Here is a 25457-nt window from a genome sequence, read left to right as displayed (position 1 = left end):
TAGCGAGGGCGGATGCTTGCTTACTTTGTACAATGTGTGATTATTCAAATGTTGCGTCTATTTACAGTCTGCCGTCTGCCGGGCAATAGGTGGCTGCCAATACGGCGAGCTGATGATGATTAATCGCTGGGCTCTCCAATCCGCGGCGAGTTCATCCGCTGTTTCTGTTGTCGGTAGCCTTGTTCCAACCAAATGTTTGGTCACGATTGGCTGCCGATCCGAGAGAGAATTCAAATGTTGCAAACTGCGGTACTTACACATCTTGAAAGCAGAGGTTCATACAGAGGTGAATTTGTGAATACTGTTTAAGGATCTTTGTTTTAATATGATCTAAGCAAAATGTTTTCAGGATAAATTGCAATGTGATTGACTTTTGTGCTTTTATATCATTGTTTTGATTACGTTGTTGAATGTTATATCTGCTCTACAATTGATAATTTCTCTAGTAATAATTTTTGAATGGTATTTGTAAACTAATCTATTGTTGAAGCATAGTTGAGGCCAAATTATAATTTTCCCCTCTATCTCTTATCATTCCACAGTTTACGCAAGCAGTGCCGACCTCGACGTGGTGGACGACGGCGACGGAAGCTCGCTGTACAACGGCGACGAGAATCACAAAATCTGGAGTGGTTCGACGGATCAGATCGACGGCATCGGCGTCGGGGACAGCGGCCATTACGACATTTACTCCGGCACCGGCTCGACCCTGGGTCGACCGGCCCGGGCCCGACAGATTAGCGCGCCGGTGCCGGTGCCGCCACCGCCGAAGGAAGAGCTGAAAAAGTTGAAGAAAGAAGCGAAGAAACAGTCCAAACATCAGCTACAGGTAGGAAGTCAAAGTCTATCCGGTACGCTAATAAGACCCCGTCCAATGCACATGAATCCACTAGGTCGACCCGGGCCACCACCCGCTGGTGGCCCCGGAGGTCATCCTGGCATGATGATGTACGCGATGGGACCACCACCCCCTCCTCCGCTGGGTGGACGCCAGTTTCACACCATCGGTCATCGGAGCCACAACGGAACTGGCATGCCCCCGATGATGCACCACCCCCACCAGATCCCGATGCACCCGGGAATGCATCCGATTCAAATGATGGTCCCGCCGCAGTACGCCACCCTACAACACCCGCGCAGCAGTAAAAAGAAGAAGGACAAGAACAAAATGAACGGTGGAATCCCGATCGGCGTCCCGGTTGTCCCTCCTATATTCGCTTACCCACCGCCACCCGGCCCAAGCTCGGCGATGGAGTCACGGCCGCTCTCGATGAGCAATCGGAAACTGGCGCAATCGGCGGCAGCCGGTCTGGACGAGTCCGGCAACTCCGGAGCCGAGTCCCCTGGTGGGACCGGTATCTACCGCCGCAAGGGGCACCTCAATGAGCGCGCCTTCAGCTATTCGATCCGGCAGGAACACCGCAGCCGAAGTCACGGCTCGCTCGCTAGTCTACAGTTCAACCCGCCCGACATGAAGAAAGAGCGCGAGATCGCCCAAATGGTGGCCGGACTGGAGCTGAACGACGACTCGACGCTGCAGCGGAGGCGATCGGAGGTGATGGCCGGATCGTCCGGGACGTTTGGTAAACCCAGGAGATGAAGTGGGGCGGGGTGATGTTAGGACCGGTCCGGCGACGGGTCCGGTGGTGTACAGTTTTAAATCGATGTGAGTGTTAGTGAGTAGAGTGAGTGGGGAACCGTTTGTAGGACCTTTTTCTTGCGGGTAAGCGTAGGGAAGGTCTACGTGCTGAAAGAGGTTTAAGTTGAGTGGAAACTAGGGGAGGGTATGGTGAAGTGGTTTTTGTCGGAAGTTGATTGGCTTGATATGTGGAACTGATTATTTTCATTTTTACTTTATTTGTGTAATTTTTCATATATGTAGGGTTCATCACTATTGAAACTGATTACTGTTGAATTTCGTCGACACCGCCATAAATGGCTGACTTGAATCATTTATTTGGATCATCGTAGGTTTTCTCTTGTTTTCCTTCCTAATTCGTGAACAACAGTAAATTAACGTTTATCCCATCGAACGTGTCTAAACAGTACATTGCCCCTAAATTGGTTTTGTTCCTGGTTTCCTGGAATCGGGCCAAATGCCCTTCGGAATTTGTTGAATGGAACTGACAGTAATAGTGTCCATAAATGGAAATATTCCGATCGAATATGTTCAAATAACTTTTTGAATTTTCAGACCTTTTCTTGACCACTTGTAACCGGTCCCAAAAGTACTTCAAGTTCGTAGAGGACTACTGGTCTTATGAGCGTTATGTACATGACACATTTGGTGCAGGTGTGAATCATTTTTGACCGAAGTTTCTTCTAGAGCCCGTTGTGCGCCGAAAATGCCGTTTAGTCTAAATGGTTCTTATGCAGAAAGGATATTTTCGGGCCAAATGGCTCTTTCTGCCAAATGACCATATCTATCAAACGGCATTTCCGTCAAATGATCTTACGCTCAAATGATGTTTGACCATTTCGGCCAAATGACATTTTCAGCCAAATGAACTGTTAAGACATACAACTTTTTCGGTTAAATTACCAGTTCGTCCGAATGTACCTTTCTGGATGGTTATCGTTGACGGCCAAATGCCATTTAGACCAAATACCGTTTCGGACTGATGTCTGATCTTTTACGGATGTCTTACCTATCTCATCTAGTTTGACCATTGTGGTGAGTTATGTTTCTAGGAATGCTCATTTTCCCCCTACAAGGGCGTGAGTAAGGATTTTTTTAAAATATAGTACAATTTACTTTATATGGCTTATTTTACTGTGAACAACACTTACAGGTTCCAAAAATGTTTTATAACACTATTCTAGCATTAACTATAATATGTGTGAACAAAATGCTTCTTCTGGACATCCCTAGCGACTCCAAAATGACATCTATGGCTGATGAAAGATGATATGCAAATTTTGCCGAAGAAAACTACGGACACCCATGCCGTTATTCCAGTCAGTTTTGCCCAAACCAGATGTTCTAGGTTCTCCAAACTGTCCTGGTGTTTGGATCAACTGGTCTACCAGGTCAACTGCGCTCGATAGATATCTGAGATCAACCAGTCATGACCACACAAGTCCGTGGAGCCCACGCGTATGGTTTGCAACTCAGATATACTTGAACCGGTTGTTCTAGGTTCTACAATTTGTTCTGGAATTTGCATCAATGCGTCTACCAGGTCAACTGCGCTCGTTAGCTATCTGAAATCGACCAGTCATGTGCATAGAAGTCTGTAGAGCTCGTGCGTCTGATTTGCAACACAGATGTATCCAGACCAGAAATTTCAAATTCTTCAAACTGTTCTAGAGTTTGAATCAATTGGTCTACCAGGTCAACTGCGCTCAATACAACTTTGACATCAGCCAGTCATGTTCATACAAGTCCTTAGAGCCCATGTGTTATACCCAAACCAGGTGTTCTTGATTCTCCTAACTGTTTTGGAATTGGGATCAATTAGACTATCAGGTCACTACTCTCGATACAAATCTGATATAGACCAGTGATGTTCATTCAAGCCCTTAGTAGTCCTCCGATAATTTTCTTATCCCGCCGTTTTTGGTAAAATTTTCCAAAGAATTCCAGGAGGAATTATTGGAACAACTGCAGGAGGAATTCTAGGAACAACTTTCTGGAGGACTGCTTGGAACAACTTTCGGAGGAATTTCTTGTTGCAATTCAGAAGGAACTGACGGAGGAATTTTTGGATGAACTTCTAGAGGAATTATTTGAGGAACTTCCGGAAGAATTCTTGTAGGAACTTTCAGAGGAATTCATGGAGGAGCTTTCGGAGGAATTCATGGAGGAACTTCCGAAGGACCTTCCGGAGAAATTCCGGGGGAGCTTCCGGAGAAATTCTTGGAGGAACTTCCGGATGAATTCCTGGAGGAACTTCCGGAGGAATTCCTGTAGGAACTTCCGGAAGAATTCCTGTAGGAACTTTCGGAGGAATTCCTGGAGGAACTCCCGCAGGAATTCTTGGAGGAACTTCCGGAGGAATTCCTGGAGGAACTTCTTGAGGAATTCCTGGAGGAACTTCCGGAGGAATTCCTGGAGGAACTTCCGGAGGAATTCCTGGAGGAACTTCCGGAGGAATTCCTGGAGGAACTTCCGGAGGAATTCCTGGAGGAACTTCCGGAGGAATTCCTGGAGAAACTTCCGGAGGAATTCCTGGAGGAACTTCCGGAGGAATTCCTGGAGAAACTTCTGGGGGAATTCCTGGAGGAACTTCCGGAGGAATTCCTGGAGGAACTTCCGAAGGAACTTCCGGAGGAACTTCCGGAGGAATCTCCGAAGGAACTTCCGGAGGAATTCCTGTAGGAACTTCCGGAGGAATTCCAGGAGGAACTTCCAGAGGAATTCGTGAAGGAACTTAAGGAGGAATTCTTGGAGGAACTTCCGGAGGAATTCCTGGAGGAACTTCCGGAGGAATTCCTGGAGGAACGTCCGGAGGAATTCCTGGAGGTACTTCCGGAGGGATTCCTGGAGGAACTTCCGGAGGAATTCCTGGAGGAACTTCCGGAGGAATTCCTGGAGGAACTTCCGGAGGAATTCCTGGAGGAACTTGAATATTTTGAAGAAGCTCGAATATTTTTTCCGATGAAATTCAAAAGATCCCTCCGTTAAAGTTTCGAAAACATCCTGAACCAAATGCAGAATTTCGGCTTCGTAACGCTTCATGGCGAATAAGCCTACCAAATAAACGAGACTAGAAATACTTCCGGATGAATTCCTGTAGGAATTTCCGGAGGAATTCCTGTAGGAACTTTCGTAGGAACTTCTGGAGGAATTCCTGTAGGAACTTCCGGAGGAATTCCTGTAGGAACTTCCGGAGGGATTCCTGTAGGAACTTTCGGAGGAATTCCTGTAGGAACTTCCGGAGGAATTCCTGTAGGAACTTCCGAAGGAATTCCTGTAGGAACTTCCGGAGGAATTCCTGTAGGAACTTCCGGAGGAATTCCTGTAGGAACTTCCGGAGGAATTCCTGTAGGAACTTCCGGAGGAATTCCTGTAGGAACTTCCGGAGGAATTCCTGTAGGAACTTCCGGAGGAATTCCTGTAGGAACTTCCGGAGGAATTCCTGTAGGAACTTCCGGAGGAATTCCTGGAGGAACTTCCGGAGAAATTCCTGTAGGAACTTCCAGAGGAATTCCTGTAGGATCTTCCAGAGGAATTCCTGGAGGTACTTCCGGAGGAATTCCTGGAGGAACTTCCGGAGGAATTCCTGGAGGAACTTCCGGAGGAATTCCTGGAGGAACTTCTGGAGGAATTTCCGGAAAAATCATGGAAGAATTTCCGGAGGAGTTCCTGGTGGAACTTCCGGATGAATTCCTGTAGGAACTTCCGGAGGAATTCCTGTAGGAACTTCCGGAGGAATTCCTGGAGGAGCTTCCGGAGGAATTCCTGGAGGAACTTCTGGAGGAATTTCCGGAAAAATCATGGAACAATTTCCGGAGGAGTTCCTGGTGGAACTTCCGGATGAATTCCTGGAGGAATTTCCGGAAGAATTCCTGTAGGGACTTTCGGAGGAATTCATGGAGAAAGTTCCGGAGGAGTTCCTGTAGGAACTTCCGGAGGAATTCCTGTAAGAACTCTTGTAGGAACTTCCGGAGGACCTTTCGGAGAAATTCCGGGGGAACTTCCGGAGAAATTCTTGGAGCAACTTCTGGAGGAATTCCTGGAGCAACTTCTGGAAGAATTCCTGGAGGAACTTCTGGAGAAAGTTCCTGAGAAAATCATGGAAGAACTTTCGGAGGAGTACCTGGAGGATGCTTTCGACAAAGACTGTGGATAGCTGATATGTCTTTTCTAAATGCAAAATGGATCCAGACGAGATTTCCACTGTAATACCATACAGGTTAATAAATTGATTCAAATAACTTACTCTGAAAATGCATCAGATAATTCTTCAGAAAATTTCTAAAGGCCGTCCTCCAGTTATCATCCTGGATTTTTTAGATTTTTTTTTTTCAAAAATTGGAAACCTACCTACATCTTTGGATCATTTGCCAAGAGCTACAAAAACCTACAAGCACACATCAATGTTTCCTTTGTCAAATCTATGGATTGAGTTAGTTTGAAAATCGTAGTTGAAAACTCTGTTTTCAAGAAGAAAGCCTTCTGCATTGAAAACTCGAATACCAATGTTCCACCATTCAAGCCAATCACTTCCCTTCAACCTTTCGACGCATTATAATTTTTGTTACAATTGAAGAAACGAACATCGATCAATGTGTGCTATAATTGTCATTATTGTTAGAACCGAAAAAAGTTAGTTATCTTAGGTATGTCAAAGCAGTAAATAAATCACCAAGAAATACTTATATAACCCTTTTACATGTGTAACACAAGAAAACTGTCTCCTCAAAAGACATTATATTCGTGGAGGTCATTAGATAGGTAGCCCAGGTTGGTTGACTAAAATAGATTCAGTTAACAATTGCATGGGAATAATAAGAAATTATATGAACAAAAAAAAATTAAAAACTAATTGGGGAGAAAAAGAATCATGCATGCGAGACGTGCTTTATGCCCCATCGTGGTGTATTGAACCATCCGTAAAATAGAGTTTCTTTTAACATTTATCGTAAAACCAGTCTAGGCAAGTAAGCAAACAATAGGACAAATTGGGCCGAAGGAATTAGGAGGGAAACCGAAATAAATCAAAACACATATTCGACCGAGGAGTACGAAGCAAGAAAACATAATGTGCCTTATTAAGTAATTAGATAATTTAATTATTCACAACGGTTGGAGAGATGCGGAAAGACGGATGCGCGCAAAGATGACGTGCTGTGGGCATCTCGGCATTATAGGAAGTGCCGAACCATTCGAAATCGGCAAAGTAAAAATTTTAAACTCGATACACAGTTTGGCGTGGATTTACGAGGATGAACACGTGATGAATGAGCGGGCGCAAATACGAGCGATCGGGCGAGTTTAGTGCAAAACGCGAAAACAGTAGTTTTACATAATCAATGCGCACAATAATCGCCGATGCACTAGAAATGAGGCCCGATATTGAGAGTGTGTGTGCATCTGCGCGAGTAAGAGATTGAGATAATTAGGTTCGATGGAAGTCGAGACGAGCAAGTTGAAATTATTAGATATTTTATGTGTTGTACATTTACACGCCTTAAGGACCCGCAAAGAAAGCGGATGCGGAATCCACAACAGCGTCAGTCAGGAATTGATGAGATAATTGCATTAAAGCAACCAGGGGAAATCGCAAACCGAACATCACTAAACAATCGTTGAAAATGTTGTTAAGCCCTGCGCATTTGATGTTTTTAAGAGGGCAGGCAACCATTTCAACTATCGTTCACAAATCACCAACCAAAACATAGGGCATGGTACATTCTTAATCTGAATAAAACATTAGAATGGATCATGTTCTTCCAGAAACATTACACATGCAAAACCAAGCATGATCAACTGAAATTGTATAAACTACCAACCAAGACAACACACACCAACAGTTTTAAGTATATTTCTTCTGTACCAAGAGCTTCCCCCGTCCTGTACTAATTATTTTAATAAACTGTAATTTTTATTATCATATTGTACAAAAATATCGCCGATGGCGAATTATTTTTCGGATGAACGTAAAAGAAATACCCTGTTATTTGAAATACGATCGTTGGACTGCGTGCTCGGTCAGCCAGCCACTCATCACTCTTTTGTGCATATCTGGGCCGTTGTTGGCGACGACGCATCGGTTATCGGTTGTGATCGCTTTGCTTCGGTTTGAACGCAATCGGTGTGCGGCGTAAATGCGGTTATCAACTTATCACATTCTTCACAACATCAACCGAGAGCCGGGGAGTTTTTGATGCCGCATTCATCAGCTTGAGCGGTGGATGGATCCATTTAATCGGTTGCGTAACGGTCAGCAGCGTTTGGAAGATCGGATTTCGAGTGGAGAATACGGCGGCACGGTGCGAGATGGACCGAGGAGTGATGTGATGTAAGAATTGATCGATTGCAAAAAAATGAATTCGATTGATAAGAGGATGATGTTAATGGTGGTAAGTATGTATACATTGAGAAGCAACGCTTTTTGGAATTTTTGTTGTAACTTGGTTTGCCAATAAACATGGATGTAGTCATAATTTTAAATAGATTTGGCAAACTTTTTGAAATCTTCTTATTGCAAAAATGGCAAAAAAAATAGCTTTGAAAGCTAGAAAAGCTTTACATTTTTACAAAATCAATCATTGGTAATCCAAAAATTTCCTGAAATCAGGCTTAAATGTCTTCACGCATAACCAGAGATCTATTGACCAGTTTCAAATATGCAACATGGGGCCATCCAGAAACCACGTGGTCATATTTTTTAAGATTTTCAACCCCCCCTCCCCCCATGTGGTCTATCGTGGTCATTTGGCAGACCCCCCCTCCCCCCCCTTTGACCACGTGGTTTTTTTCAAGTACAAAAAATTAAAAAAAACTCAATTAACTAAAACATATGGTTAATCCGATCAATTTTTAAGATAGACGATTTCTCTGAAGTACATATCCTCGAAAGTATCAAAAATCATGTCAAGAAACAAAATGTCCTAAGACATGATATTACGGAGTTTTAGAACGACCCGATCAACCAAGTCCTGAACGATGTATCCGTGCATCGCTAAGCATCCAAGCAGGTCCATTGAGCCGATGCGATTTCATTTATTACTCAGCCTAAAAAAATTTTAAAAAATTCCATGACAATTAGGAAATTTCCAATAAAGAAATCATGGTATGAGAAATAAAAAAATATTAAATTTTCTACAAATAATGCAAAATTACAATAAACAATAAAGATTTTTTCACACAACAAAAATAAATACACACTTTGTAACGAGCAGGTCGTTTCATGTTTATTTGTTCAAATTATGTTACTCGTAATATCCGTTATTTATTTAAATTAATTTAGTAATTTGCCAAAACAGTTGAACCAGTCTAGAGCCCAAAATACAAATTCACTGCATTAGCGTTCATTTCCGTTCATGAGCGACACTCGCAAGAAGCGCAAAACAAAATTGATTATGTGAGTTCCTACTGACGTTGTGAGCGGCCGTGGGAATTAATTGCCCATTAAAACTGATCAAATCTGCCGGGTGGCTTGTAGCACATGCTATCGCCCGCGTGCATCGACCCGTTGGGAATCCTTTCAGGATGCGTTGACCTTTGGCGTTTTCTTTCCACCCAAGATTTTGGGGCCGAACAGCGAGATGGATGATTGAAGCTGTTCGTGGAAAGAGACGCAAACATGCGCGAATATGATTATTTAGAGCGCGAGGGTAATTTTCGGAATCACGAAATTAACTTCGTGATGTCCGGTGATGCAATTTGCAATTTGGCGGTTAATCTGAGGATTCCCAAGTTGATCAAGTTCATTTCGAACTGATCCGTGGAAGAGGCAGGAGTGGCCCAAAGTTCTCGCGCCGTGGTGTCTTCTCAAAGGTGACATGAAGAATAGTCAGTTAGTAGAGCTTAATTAATACCTGTTTAAATTCCTTTCCCTAGTTTGTAGAATCGTGTGCTATTGTGAAAAGGCGGTGTGTTATCGTGTGTGGCTTCGTGCAATTAAAGGTAATTCGTGCTTATTTGTGCTAAATGTGATGTTAAATTAACACGTAGAACGTGCATTAAATTATTCTAAAGGTTTCTTGCCAAGCCGTTAATCCGTCCGTGGCACCGCAACCGAACTCCCAGTGGCCATTTCTGACCCCACTGTCAGGCTCAGAAGTTCTCCCGGGACACGCCGGAAGAGGGACGCTTCCGTTTCTACGCTCTCTAGGCAGGACGAATCAGCAAGCGCAATCGCATTTCCGTTCCCCTAGTGACGACTAGGGAAACCTCGACGCACGTGTCGCGTCGCGCGCAAATCGAGTAAGTAGCGATGATCGAGTGAACCGACCGCCAGCCAGCAGCAGAAAGGCAATCCGCCTACCCCCGGCGGCAACAGAGCTTCGTCGTCGTACGAGAGCGCAGCAGCGAGTTCACCGCCACCCCCTTTCCGTTCATCCGGCGGCGTCATCATCGTCAACGAAGAAGGTCTGTGAGTACCCACCCAATTATATTCATGCGCATGACTATTTAATTCACGCCGCAACATAGTTTCCGTTGCGTGGCGTGCACGGCCGTTTTTATAAGACCGTGAATTGAACATTCCGTGAATCGAAAACCCGTTGCGTTCGCCGAGGCGAACGAGAGATTCGAAAATAGCACGTCATTAGAATGCACACCTAGCCAAAGCACACACACGATAGGTAGACAGGGACCATAGAGCATGGGAAAGGTTGAGAGAGAATAGGAAGAGAAGAGCGAAGAGAAAATGAACACTAGTGTAGGATAATTATGAATAAAGCTTGTATTTGTCTGGATAAAAGCTCGTTTTTCCACGCGTAATGTAGAAACATTTCAGCTGTACCGTATGAATGTTAAGGAAGCGGACAGATAGATTTACGCAATAAATGTTGGTCCCAATTAAGTGAAATGAGTTGAGTGTTTTTCATGTCACACGTGTCCCGTTTGTAGTTTTTGTTGTAGAAATTGTTTTACTGGGGAGGTTGGCTCCGAAACCAACCGGGCAACTTTTTAGTCGGACACGGGTCGGTTCGATTGGGAATTTCGGGATACTTGCCGGTGATGATAAAACCCCCTCTACATAATTCATCACTGGCCGTTAATTGCAATCTTGTTCTAGATGATTATATTTATAAACCGCATTAGTAGCGTACCTTTTCAAGAACAGTTTCAGTCAGCCATCTTACTTCCCGGACAAAATTCATAAACTGAACCTTCTTCCCCTGAAAGGTCTCAACGGTCGGGCAACCCAAATATTGGTGGATGGTCTCCCTCGGGAGTGGCGCTTAAGCCATCTCACTTTTAAGCCGGGAAGGTCAGTAAGGCTGACGGTTATAACTGGCGCCCAACGAAATAAAGGCTTTTCGTGTTTCTTTCTTTAAAAATATATTTTTCTATAGTAGGAACATTTAGTTGAAATTTAAAAGTATTGTATTGTATATTTATTGCACGTTTTTTCATTGTTAAATTATTTATTTATTTTTGTTGATAATCTGTTGCTCATTACATTATTTTCTCGTTGTTATCGTATTTCTATTGTATTATACATTTATATTCTCTAATTTATTATTATTTATTTTGTACTTTGTAAAATCTAACTTAATTCTAGTAAAATTCATTGGTACACGCTTGTAGTTGAATATTTCATTGCTCACTATTACGAGTTACATAAAAAATTGATCAATCGCTCAAAATGTTTCGCATATTCCCTCGTGCAGAGGATCTCAATCAAGAGGAGATCGATTTCGAATTTTTGGTTCGGAATCAACCACAGAACGTATTTAACCTTGATTTGGCAGGGAAACAACGGCATCTAAGAAGTTTGTTCAAGAATGACGCTAAAGAAGGAATTTGTCACAAATCACCTTTGTCAATAACGGAAGAAGTGGAACATATTCAGGGCAGAATTGATACTCTCGAGAAAGCTCTGGAGAGGAAAGTTGAAGCAAAATATGAATCCAGGGTTTTGCACTATTGGTATCGGGTAAAATGGAGTAGGGCTTCTGGGGAGGAAGAAAAAGGAATTCGAAGAGCATTGGGTCAAAGGATCGAAGCATTGATGAAGCACTATCAGTTTGGGCCACCTCAAACTCCGGTTATTGGTCAAATCAATAGCATTCTTACAAACACCGAAGGGGCAGTAGGAGGTCAGGGTAGTGGGTCAACACCAAAGCGATCAAGCGCAGATTTCAATGGCGAGAAATCGACCGGAACCATTCCAAAACAACCAGTTCCGTCGGATGAACAGAAGTCGTCAGAGGTTACAGTCAGTCGGGTAGAGTGGGAAGAAATGAAAAGAGCGTTAGCAGAATTAACGGCTAAGCTGGCCGAAACAAATCAACCAAAGCCGAATAATAACTCGTTTAATTTTGATATCCATACTAACTCGTCTCGGGACCCGGAAAGGAAGCCTGAACATCAGAAACTATTTTCCACCAGAAATGAGCCTCTAATAGGTGCACCAGAATCGGATATCCGTCGGGCTCAGCGTAACTCACGGACCAACGATCAAGAGACGAGTAGCGACGATGAAGTATTCCTTCAACCCAGCATGGGAAGAGCAGCACGGCAACCATACTCGGCCTCCAGGTGGTATCATGGGACGACCGGGAACAGCCAACAGATTAACCGAAGAGGTAGGGATCCGAGGGTTGAAGCAGAGGATCATTCTAGCTCGGAATATGACAACCGTTATCGCGGAACAGTCAGACCACACGGAGTAGGACCAAACCACAGACAACTGTATCAGAGCCGCATTGAGAAGTGGAAATTAAGATTTTCCGGCGAGCAGAGATCCGGGTCTGTTGAAAATTTCCTGTATAAAGCCAAAAAGTTGGCAGAGCGCGAAGGGATTTCGAAGGAAATTTTATTAAGGGATATCCACATGTTGCTAGAGGGACCAGCTTCAGATTGGTTTTTTACCTTTGTAGATGAGCTAGTAACGTGGGATAACTTTGAAACCTCGATTACGTATAGATTCGGGAACCCGAACATGGACCAGGGTATAAGGTCTAAGATCCATGAAAGGAAGCAGCTCAGGGGAGAGTCATTCATCGCGTTCGTTTCGGAGATTGAGAAGTTGGATCGTTTGTTGTCTCGGCCACTTTCAAAGCGTCGCAAGTTTGAGGTAGTGTGGGACAACATGCGCCAACATTACAGGTCGAAAATTTCGTTGGTGGAGGTTGAAGATCTCCAGCAGCTGATCCGGCTAAATCATCGGATTGACGCGGCTGATCCTCAACTCCAACAGCAGCCTGGAGATCATCATTTTCGTAGACCAGTAAATCAGATAGCAGCAGACTACAGTGACAGTGAGGGCGAGCAGTCACTTTCAATCAACGCGATTGGTGGCCGAAACTTCCGAGACGGTGGAAGAGAGACGGTACACGCAGCTGCAAGCGGTCAGCGGAACACAACTTCTGGGCGGACGGCCAATTCAAGTCTCCTCGCATGCTGGAATTGCCAAGAGCAAGGGCATGGTTGGAGGCAGTGCCAAAAGCCGAAAGTCATTTTCTGTTACGGCTGCGGCAGTTTGGGAAGAACCATCCGAACCTGTGAGCGCTGCTCCAGGTCTACAGGAGGTGATCGTCAGGGAAACGAATGAGGGGATGCAACGAAGGCGGGAAGTCGTTCATCCCTCCGACATCCAGAATTCCCAAGAAAGCAACACCGAACGAAACGTTTAACCCATTTTCACAGATTTACCATATTAGGATCCACAATACTAAATGTCCTCACATTAGAGTGAAAATATTCGACACGGAATGGGATGCCTTACTAGATTCGGGAGCAGGGATCAGTATTTTGAATTCCTTAGATTTGGTAGACCGGTACAGACTAAAAATACAACCAGCGGCCATCCGGGTTACAACGGCGGACGGATCGACTTACGGTTGTCTAGGGTATGTCAATGTACCATTCTCCTTCAAAGGATTAACTAAAGTCATTCCCACGCTAGTGGTTCCAGAGATTTCTCGGCAGCTGATCCTGGGTGCCGATTTTTGGGACTCCTTCGGCATTAAGCCGATGATCGACTTGGGACGAGGAATGGAAGAACTGGAGACGGTAGACTACCAGAACAGCTCACCATTGTGTTTTACGGTGGAGCCATCTGGCGAGATACCGAAGCTGGAAACAGTTGAGGAGGACGAAACACTCGAGATTCCGGTCTACGAAGGTCCAACTCAAACGATACCCAACCTAGACGAGATTGAAACCGAACACGATCTCACAGCGGAACAACGGAGACAACTAGCGGACGTAGTAAGGCAGTTCGAGTTGACAGGAGTGGGTAAGCTGGGAAGGACAAGCCTACTCGAGCATGAGATCGTACTGAAGGAGGGTGCAAACCCACGGAATACTCCTATGTACAAGTGTTCGCCTTATATACAGCATGCTATCGACGAGGAAGTAGAGCGCTTCAAGAGTCTAGATGCCATAGAGGAATGTTATAGCGAATGGACTAACCCTCTTGTCCCCGTTATGAAAAAGAACGGGAAAGTGAGGGTGTGTCTGGATTCGCGAAGGATAAATAAAATGACCGTGAAGGATACGTACCCAATGCGGAATATGCAAGACATATTCCGGCAATTGGGGAAAGCGAAATTCTTTACGGTCATCGACCTCAAAGACGCCTACTTCCAGATACCCTTGAAGCAGGAATGTCGCAACTACACGGCGTTCAGGACGGCTAAAGGCGTATACCGGTTCAAGGTACTTCCCTTCGGATTGACCAATGCACCGTTCACTATGTCGAGACTAATGGACAAGGCGATAGGTTTTGACCTAGAACCGTACGTCTTCGTCTACCTTGATGACATAGTGATCGCGCCGCAAACCTTCGAGGAGCACCTACGGCTAATGCGAATCGTTGTAGAAAGATTGCGAAAGGCTGGACTGACGATCTCAATCGAGAAATCCAGATTCTGCCGAAAACAGGTGGTTTATTTGGGCTACCTCCTTAATGAGAACGGAGTGGCCATAGACACGTCAAGGATCCAGCCGATTCTCGATTATGCGCAGCCAAAAACACAGGAGGACATACGGAGGTTGATGGGCCTTGCAGGGTTCTATCAACGCTTCATAAAAAATTACAGTAAGGTCACGGCTCCTATTACAGACTTGCTAACGAAGGAGAACAAAAAGTTGAAATGGACGAAGGAAGCTGAGGAGGCTTTCCGAGAGTTGAAAGCGGTCCTCACATCGGCACCGGTACTCGGTAACCCAGATTTCGGAAAAATTTTCACAATCGAGTCTGATGCTTCCGACAGGGCGGTAGGAGCGGCCCTGGTTCAAGACCAGGACGGCGTGACACGAGTGATAAGCTATTTTAGCAAAAAGCTCAATCGCACCCAACGTCGTTATTCAGCCGTTGAAAAGGAATGTCTGGGCGTGCTATCCGCAATACACCACTTCCGTCATTACGTGGAAGGTACGAAGTTCCGCGTGATTACCGACGCCAGAAGCCTGTTGTGGCTCTTCAATGTCGGAACGGAGACAGGTAATGCCAAGCTACTGCGATGGGCGCTTCGCATACAGTCTTATGACTTCGATCTGGAATACCGGAAAGGAAAAGCGAACATTACCGCTGACTGCTTGTCCCGTTCCATAGAGATAGACACGGTCATAGCAACTGCACCTGATTTCGAATACGAAGACCTGATTGACAAAATCCAGGCGGACCCAGGAAAGCACACTGACTTCCGTGTGGTAGATGGTCAAGTTTATCGGTACGTCAGTAACCAAAATCGCCAAACTGACCCACGGTTCGAGTGGAAACTTATTCCAAATTCAGCGCAGAGGAAGGACATAATTCGTAACGAGCACGAAAAGGCTCATCTGGGGTACGAGAAGACGCTAGCGACGGTAAAACAGCGATATTTCTGGCCTCGCATGAATGAAGAGGTGCGCAGATTCTGCAGAGGTTGCCGGAAGTGCCTGGTCAGCACACGTTGGGCGCCAGTTATAACCGTCAGCCTTACTGACCTTCCCGGCTTAAAAGTGAGATGGCTTAAGCGCCACTCCCGAGGGAGACCATCCACCAATATTTGGGTTGCCCGACCGTTGAGACCTTTCAGGGGAAGAAGGTTCAGTTTATGAATTTTGTCCGGGAAGTAAGATGGCTGACTGAAACTGTTCTTGAAAAGGTACGCTACTAATGCGGTTTATAAATATAATCATCTAGAACAAGATTGCAATTAACGGCCAGTGATGAATTATGTAGAGGGGGTTTTATCATCACGGGCAACTTTTTAGTCGGACACGGGTCGGTTCGATTGGGAATTTCGGGATACTTGCCGGTGATGATAAAACCCCCTCTACATAATTCATCACTGGCCGTTAATTGCAATCTTGTTCTAGATGATTATATTTATAAACCGCATTAGTAGCGTACCTTTTCAAGAACAGTTTCAGTCAGCCATCTTACTTCCCGGACAAAATTCATAAACTGAACCTTCTTCCCCTGAAAGGTCTCAACGGTCGGGCAACCCAAATATTGGTGGATGGTCTCCCTCGGGAGTGGCGCTTAAGCCATCTCACTTTTAAGCCGGGAAGGTCAGTAAGGCTGACGGTTATAACTTTTAAAACCAAAAATTGCAAACATAAAAGAAGAATTTTCCATAAAGAAATCAAAATGTTCCACGGAAAATACAAACATTCCATAAATAAATCAATATTAGAAATAAATAATTACAAAATTTTCCACAAAATAAATATTTTTTTATTAAATTTTTTATTAAATTATTAAATTTTATTAAATAATTAAAACCTTTCCACGAAGAAATCAATAAATAGCATTGAAAACTAAAGGAAATTTTTAATTAAAGAATATAAAAAAGCAATAAAATTGAGCATTTTTCCATAGATTACCCTTCTTCAAAAGCGTTTGAAGTTCATGGAGAATTTTCATAAATTTAATTGCTTTTTAGTATTTTTTTAATTTTCTTAATTTTCATTGCTCTTCATTGATGTGAAAGAAACCCAGCATTGCTCAAGTGTTGCAATTGTCACAATGAACTATTTGCAGCACCGCACTCTAGAACAATTTCCGTGCGTTTGTTTTGTTTTCCTCAACAGCTGACCCAAAATTGTATTTAAATTACTTTTTTACATTTCCCCGTTAAATTCACCAACGTTTTGTATATACAAACCTTGCGGATCCCAAAACGAACCGATTACTGGAAAATCTTACAAATCGGTCAACCCGTTCGCGAGTTAAATCGTAAGGAAGGAAATCTAATTTTTATTATATAGAGATTTTGTGGAAAAAAAATATTTTTTGTTGAAAAATATTTATTTTGTGAAAATTTTATAAAAGTTTATTGCTAATATTGATTTATTAATGAAAATTTTGTATTTTTCGTGGAACATATTGATTTCTTTATGGAAAATTCTTATTTCATAATTGCAATTTTTGCTTGCTAGTTTATTATTATTTTGTGGAAATTTTTCAACTATTTATGGAATTTTATATTTATTTAATACTCATACCCTGATTTCATATTGGCAATTTCCTATTTTGTTATGGAAAATTTCTATTTTTTCTTTAATAAAGAGATTTTCAGTCCAGAGCTGGCTCATCTCTCAACATTTATAATTCTTCATTGAAATTTTATTTTGGTATCGACTACTACAGACACTTTAGGTTATACAAAACGTCCAGGAAGTCGTAATGTTTGAACTACTTAATCATTCAAGTCCGTGAACCCAGTGCTTATAAGGCCCTACAAAAAAGTTTGCGAACAAACCTCATTGTCATTGATGTTGACTCAAGATAATTTTGGGTACCTTGTCTCTTGGATCTCATGTAAATAGAAACTAGGATCATATGCTTATTGCATCGGATTGGGTATATACCGATGATGAGGACATTGCAAATGTCTTGATTGATCTGGTAGATATCGTGGGTTGAACTTGAGAACGTTTTGGAGTACCTTGAGCATCTCGTATGCCTGAATATTCATCACTGGCTTAACGTTCAGGATGACCCATGTTATCTCAGTGCTCAGAATGATTCAAACATTTCAACTTCATTTGCATGCTCTTAGAATCGAAATCTTCCCAAGGTTTCAAATATCTGAGTTTTCAGGCTCAGTCAAATTTGAGCTCCTATATTTTTTCTGTAAAGCAAATATCTAGATGAATAATTTTGCTGAAGAAAATGGTGGCCTAGCTCTCTTTTGGGATTTTATAGACAATCAAAAACGCTGGGCATATATGACCCATCCGTCCTGGAATGGTTGAGATTTGTTTTGGAATTCAATTTCAATCGTTATTATAACACTATTTTGTAACCTACATTGTTTTAGGAATTAGAGTGTTTTCTTTTCTGGAACATTGCCTCTTTTTTCATATCGCAGGAATCTCCTTAGTTCTAAGACCCTTTTATGAATTTAAAAAGCATTTTATTAAGAATTTCATGTTGATTTTTCAAATGCAAGCTTCTCTATGTCATAACCTTTTTCATACGCACTACTAGAATTTCGTGCATTTAGAAAATTTAGGTGCATAATTAAATATTTCGATCAGTTATCCCAATTGTTCAATATCATAAAAAACTAGGCTTCTTAAGCCTAAATTATTGCCTACATTTATTGCCAGGATTAATTTTAAATTCCAATATCTTCTGAATTTTCAATAATAATTATTCTGAAGTTGCAAGGGAAACCCTTCGGAATATTGACGAGAAACTCTTCGGAGTCTCCACGGAAAAATCTTTAGAATTTCAACGACATTTTTTCCGAAATTCTGTGAAAGAGTTCCAAAAAATGTCGATAGAAATTTTAAAGAACTAGAAGAATCCGTAGAAGGATCGTAAATGCATATTTACGATGAAAATTCCAATAAACATCAAATTCCGAAGAATTTCCAGTATAAATTAGAAAAAAATTCCAGCTCACTTGTTTTTAAAGAATCTCTAAACAAAATTTCAAAATCCTGGGCAAGATTTATTTTTTGAAAACCCAAAGATTCTTTTGGAGATAATCCATAGATAGAAATTTCAAATAATGCCTCGAAAAAAAAATACTTGGAAAATTAAAAAAAAAATGTGATAGAATTCACAAAGAGCATTAAAAAGTATTCCGGATTTTTTTTTTAAATATGGAAATGTTTTTAAAAATATGGAAATTTGAAAAAAAAATATCCAAAAACTAAAAATCAACAGAAATATCAAAGTGTTTCATGTGGCATTGGCTGTTTAATATCCCTTGGAAATTCAGAAGAATTTTTCTTGAAAAATGTAGAAGTCTTCTTCTTCTTCTTCTTCTTCTATGGCTCCACATTCCAACTGGAAGTTGGTCTACTTTATAACTTAGTATATTCTATTAGCATTTCCTCAGTTATAAATTGAATGCTTTAATATGCCAGACAGAATTCACATGGAATTTTTATCGGAGTTTTAAGGAAAATTTTCGGAACTTACACTGGAGATGTTTTGTTTTTTTCATTAACAATTTGTAGCAAAATTGTTCATTCTGAATGCCAGCAGTTTATCAGAATTGTATGAAGTAATGTCAAAGTTTTTACAGGAAATTCCTTTACTGGATTTTTCCTGAATATCCACAAGAAATTCTTTTGAAGTTTTTTTCTTAAGATTTTTTCTTGGATTATTGTAAAAACATGAACATTTTTCAAAATTGTAGTTGCAGTCCGCTGATGCGGCGTGTCGGCGGCGTGATACCAAAAACCATCTGCGGCGAATTTTTTTTTGTGGAAATTGAGACTGAATTGCAACCTATTTTTTCGTTTATTTTTCATGGAAATAGGATCTACGGCTAAGATGGTCAAATAACGCAGATATGCATCGGCGTTGTGACCGACGCTGCGCTACCGGTTTTTTTCGATGCACACCTACGTCCTTTTAACGCTGAGTTGAAAAGGCGCTACGTGGCATCGGCCCTAAGATGCGCTTTGCGTTTATTGATTAAATCATTAAATTTTAATGATTTGTATTTTTTACACCGCTATTGTTATTCAACAAAAGTTTTTCGTGTAAAAAAAACCACGTGGGTCGAGGGCAACACCCCCCCTCCCCCCATGTGGCTTATCGTGGTCATTTTCCAAACCCCCCCTCCCCCCATATATAACCACGTGGTTTCTGGACGGCCCCCATGCCCTTTGTGGTACACAGAAAAATGGCGTCCATGATAGGGATAATGACTCAGAGATTTTTCGGATGACTAAAAACATCTGTTGTGAACAAACTCTATTCTATGCTCCACAAAAGGCATGTATCATATTGAAATCAGACCGCATAGTGTTTGGTTATGCAAGTAGACCTTAACGCTTTATTCTATAAAAATATTAGATAACTGGAGCTGTAGATCATATGTAGCATCATAATTGACAGAAGACCCTGTGCATCATTTTGTCGTACCATCAAAAAATGTATTTTGTTTTTACACGATTTCTCAAAAATACACGATTTTTTAGACTATTTTCTGCAAACTTCCGCTGGTGGAGTTGCGATAATTCATACCATTTCGGTCGCTAGAAATTTATGGAGAAATATTTGAAAATTAGGAGTTGTTTTTCCGCTTACCCAAGTTACCCAAGTGGAAAACCCAAGTTATCTTGACCGTCAATTGTGATGAGTAGTGACATATAACTAAAATCAAGACGGTAATTGCTCTGAGTATCTATTGTTGAATAATTTCATTGGATTAACGGAATATGTCCCCATGGAATTTTTGTAATAGCTAGAGGTGTGTGATAGCTAGCTGGTTTTGCCTTCTCGAACACTAAGTGTATGTAAAATCTATATGTTCGCCCCAAAGATGAACTTTTTTGAGGAAGAATGAGACTTACAGTGTTATAGAATGATCGCAGCAAGCTATGCGCGTGGATGGTTGATTTTAAATTTGCTGTCACGTTTTTGTTCGTTTCCGCAAGAAATAGATTTGGCTGATGTACATTTTTTGCATATGTACTAGAAGAAAAAAGTTTATGTTATCTGAAGCTTGAGATTTACGAGTTTGGTGACATTTACTCAAGTGTATTCTTAATAAAACGAACGTTTGTGTAGTTTGTATACGCGGATGTATTTGATGAAAATATTTTTGAATGTGTAATAATACCACGAAAATATGGATCAATGCTCGGAATAGCGCTGGAAGAGTAATGTTTTTTTCGAGGACACTAATTGTGGTCTTCACTTTCTCAGTTAATTTATCCGAAATTTGATCAATTTGGTGAGATTGTTTCAATATGTTTTTATATGATTCCAAAACTAAATACGCGCTGGATTTAAAAATCCGGAAGTTTGTTTATGGATCCATTATCCAATTGATAATGGTAGCATAAACAGGCGGGGCTTATTGCAAGTGAAAGTGACCTCGGACTGCACGTGAGTTACAAGGCAGTCTGAAATGGGCCACTGCAGCTGCAGTAGAGCTAACACCTTCTAACTCCCGGGCTAAAGCTGACTTTATTAAAGACAGCTGTACGAAAACGTCTTTTTCGGACAAGAAGGCAAACACTGACAAGTTACTGTTTAACGAAACGCTCACTTTATTTCACTATACTTTACTTTTTACAAACTTATTAAACATCACTTCACTTACGTACGTTACGCGGGATAATAATATAACTAAAACCACACGCGCAATGCGCATATTTATATCTCCACGCTTGATGTTCCAGAAGGACGTGGAATATTCCGGCACAGCGTAGCTCCTTCTAGGCGTGCATGATGTTGATGATAATGATGATGATGATGATGATGATGATGATAATGATGATGAAGATAATGATGATGTGATGATAATGATGATGATCTGATGATGATGGCGATGATGATGACTCGTTTCGCCTTCTATGCTCTCTCATCGCTGATTGTTGCCGATGCGCACTGTGTATGCCGTTGTTGGTGCTATTTGAAATCGAGGAGCGCGAACACTTCGCGCTATCGGCGTTGGGCATGAATTCACTTCCATTCTTTCTGAACAACAGCTTTCTTCCATAATACCACTGCCGGACAGTGAGGGTTAGATTGAAGATACACACACACACACACAATGAGACTTAGGGGCCCCATACACGCTCCGACATGTTGTACACTTTTGACTCCACCCCCAGGAAATCTGGTTCAGTCGGAGTAAAGTCGGAGCGTCTGTGAGCAAGTTGTATGACTGTTGGACAGTACAACTTGCCCACAGACGATCCGACTTTACTCCGACCGAACCAAATTTCCTGGGGGCGGAGTCAAAGTTGTACATGTCGGAGCGTGTATGGGGCCCCTTACAGTGTTATAAACTTATCGACTTAGCTTAACGAATTGAGATGATGTCTGTGTGTGCGTACAAACACGTACAAAATTATTACCTATTTTTATACACTTGTCGCTATCCGATTTGTTCGCAACTAATTGCATTCAACGGCGAAATTTGTTATGAATATAAATGCATGTATATTATGGAATATATTCACCTATCAGTGCTATTTTTATCTTTCTTATGCATTTTTGCCTTTCTCGTCCAACGAAGTTGCACCGAAAGGCTATCATTTCACTCAGAAAACGATCTTTTTATAGGAGCCTCGGAGACCCATAGTGTTATATACCAATCGAGTCAGCTCGACGAACGACGACGAATCTGCGCGACAGACACCATAAAGGCGAACAGGGATGGGCTCTTCCCGACCTGCTAAAAATGTGCCTCCCGGATAAACCGGGTCCCTTATCCTCCTTGCCTCGATCCCCCGGGACCACGGGATGCTGCGACTACTTCGGTCCGGGGGGGGGGGGGGGGGGGTTGGGTTTGTGCTCATGCACTTCTTCTAAAATTCCGGCCCCTAGCTTAGGCTAGTTCGCCGACTGGCTTGCTGAGATCCACTGCTACGTTGTCTCGATCCCTCGGCGGTTGTGCCATAAACTTCCTCACTCGCATCCTCCTGACTTCCCCCGGCGTCGAGGGTGGTCCACCAGTTCCGGTGAAGGAAACTTCCGCACTGATGGTGCCCCGACTACCGGCGGCTATCGCAGGGGACGCTTTCGCGCATTACGCCGTCTTCATCTTCGGGTTGCAGAGGTGGTCCGACAGTTCCGGTGGTGGATGACGTCCGCACTGGCGGTGCCCTACATACCCAAAGCACTTCCTTCTTCTTTCTTCAGCAGGTTGGCAATTCGAGTGCCGAGGTCGGTCCAACGATTCCGGTTGGCAAAAGACTTCCGATTCGCTGGCGCCCCGACGACCCGAGAGCAATCACTGCTCACTGTGCTGGATTTCGCTCTAAACCGACGCTTATTTGCTGGTCCCTTCTCCATCGACGCTGCAGCTCTGACAGTATTTGCGTCACGCTTACTGCATTCCACGTACCTTCATCGCGACACATTCGCTCTGCGATGTTGTCCGCCCGTAGGGCAGGCATTCTTCTACGTACTTCCGCAAACCTTGCGCAATCGAATACCACGTGTTCTGGTGTTTCCTCTATGTTGATATACGCCGGGCAGAATGGCGAGGACGCATGGCCCCACCGATGCAGATAGTGGCGGAAACAGCCATGTCCGGAAAGGAACTGTGTGAGGTAAAAGTTCACCTCTCCATGCTCCCTATACACCCACGCCGACACATTGGGGATGAGCCGATGGGTCCACCTTCCATTATCCGCATTGTCCCACTCCTGCTGCCACTTCACCATAGAGTCCAGTCTCACCGTCTTCCTCACATTTCTGGTATCTCTCCGTTGGAACACTCGATATCCTCTGCTAGGGTTATGCAGATTGGAATCATCCCTGCGATAACGCAAACTGCCTCCGAGGAAATGGTTCGGTACGCACTCGCGACTCGAACGGCCATTAGGCGAAACACGCTGTTCAACTTTCTGCGGTTACGTTTCGTCTTGAGCGCAGCTCCCCAGGCTGGAGCTCCGTACCTCAGTATCGAGGATGCTACTGCTGCCAGAAGACGTCTACTGCTGCTTTTAGGACCACCCACGTTCGGCATGATCCTTGCAAACGCACTGACCATTTTAGATGCCTTTTCGCAGGTATAGTCCACATGAAATTCAACCGGTCGTCGATCATCACTCCTAGATGTCTCAAAGCCCGCACGGACGGTATGTTGTCCTATGGTAATCTGGATCCGCTGGATTTCGCGGCAGTTGCTAACCAGCATCACTTCTGTTTTGTGGTGAGCAAGCGGCAGCTTGACTCCATTCATCCAGTTTTCAACTGCGTCGGTCGTCTCCGCCACCAGCATTTCTACCTCTTCCATGGACTCTCCGGTTATCGTTAGAACGACATCATCCGCGAATCCGAAGATCTTCACGCCTTTGGGCAACTTCGGTTTTAGAACTCCGTTATACATAATGTTCCACAGCGTCGGGCCTAGTATGGAACCTTGCGGAACACCTGCCGTAACCCTAATTTGTTTCGAATTTGTTTCGTAAACCAGAATCCGGTTCTGGAAGTAACTTTCAATGATTCTACACAAGTAGTTAGGAACCCGCATACCGTGCAGCGCTGCGGCGATAGCCTCCCAGCTGGCACTGTTAAAAGCGTTTTTGACGTCAATCGTTACTACAGCGCAGAATCGATTGCCGCGCCTCTTCTTCTTGGCCGCTCTCTATGAAACTTCAATGACCGTCCTGATTGCATCCACCGTCGATCTGCCTTTTCGGAATCCGAACTGCTTTTCCGATAAGCCAGACTTGCCCTCAGTGAACTGCTTCAGCCGATTAAGGATAATCCTTTCCAGAAACTTCCCCAGTGTATCCAGCAGGCATATGGGCCTATACGATGCTGGATTCCCCTGCGGTTTCCCTGGTTTCAGCAGCAGCACTAGTTTCTGGATCTTCCACCTATCCGGAAAGTTACCATCTGCTATGCATTTCTGCAGCACCATCCTGAACAAATCTGGAAACACCAGTATCGCAGTTTTTAGAGCCAAGTTTGGAATTCCATCCGGACCCGGAGCTTTCTTCATCTTCAGACCTTTCGCCACTGATGACAGCCCGTCGTTGGAAACATACATACCTGCAATGGTTACTTCGTCTTCATCTACGTACGGTGTAGGCGGCCACACCGTAGAATCATGCTGCGGGAAGAGACCGTCAACGATGATCTTCAGCTTGTCCGGACACATTTCCGCTGGCGTCGGTGGACCCCTGATCCTCGCTGTTATGACCCGATAAGCGTTGCCCCAAGGATCAGCGTCAGCTTCTCGGCACAACTCCTTGAAGCAGTTGGATTGGCTGACTTTAATCTTCCGTTTGCATGCCGATCTAGCTTCACGGAAGATTATCTTACGCTCCTCTCTGACTGTTTCAGACCTTGCTCTCTGAAAGCGTCTTGTGGCTCTGAGACACGCAGCACGAAGGCTAGCAAGAGTATCGTTCCACCAGTAATTTAGCCGCCGGCTTTTCCTTGGCTCCAGTCTCCTTGGCATCGTCGCATCGCATGCCCTCGCAAGAGTTTCTGTCAGCTCGTCTGCATCGAGATGAGACAAGAGCCTCCCTCAGTTCGTCTTCCGACGTAATCTCGTCCAGGTCTCAGCACTCGACTACTGCCTCCTGTGTAAGAGCTCTTACGTTTGCTTCACTGCCCAAGGAATTGGTAACGAGCTCCCGGAAGGCCGAGCTTTTGATTGTTGGATCTTTCTTCAGCTCGAACAGCAATTCTCCCTTCTGGGTACGCCTAGTCCTCACTACTTTCTCTCCCAAGTCCTTGAGATCCGGGTTTTCTCTCACTTTCCTTAGGATTGCTGCATACGTCGTCCTGTCACTCGCTTCGATGATCAGGGCGTCGCCCTTGACCCTCTCCTGAGGAGATCGACGTTTTTCTTTCTTCTTCTGTTCCTTCTTCTTTTCCAAAGTCACCTTCTGCTTCTTCCTTTTCTCTCGCTGGCTTTCTACGGTTTGAAATTCAACATTCTTGGCGCCATCC

General features: G+C 43.4%; 1 protein-coding gene across 1 annotated transcript in view; it reads left to right on the top strand.

Moving 5' to 3' along the window:
- Nucleotides 1–7572, top strand: part of LOC134225577 (uncharacterized) — a 71377-nt gene extending 63805 nt beyond the window's left edge. Inside the window, exon 2 of the mRNA XM_062705760.1 lies at nt 543–7572. Within this exon, the coding sequence (XP_062561744.1) occupies nt 543–1600 (1058 nt within the window). The 3' untranslated portion in view covers nt 1601–7572. The remainder of the gene's footprint in view (nt 1–542) is intronic.
- The last annotated feature ends 17885 nt before the right edge of the window (nt 7573–25457 follow it).

The sequence above is a fragment of the Armigeres subalbatus genome, chromosome 3, assembly GCF_024139115.2.
Source record: "Armigeres subalbatus isolate Guangzhou_Male chromosome 3, GZ_Asu_2, whole genome shotgun sequence".
NCBI classification, from domain to species: domain Eukaryota; kingdom Metazoa; phylum Arthropoda; class Insecta; order Diptera; family Culicidae; genus Armigeres; species Armigeres subalbatus.
The sequence above is the reverse complement of the archived record's forward strand: the minus strand, read 5'-3'. Positions and strand labels throughout refer to the sequence as shown.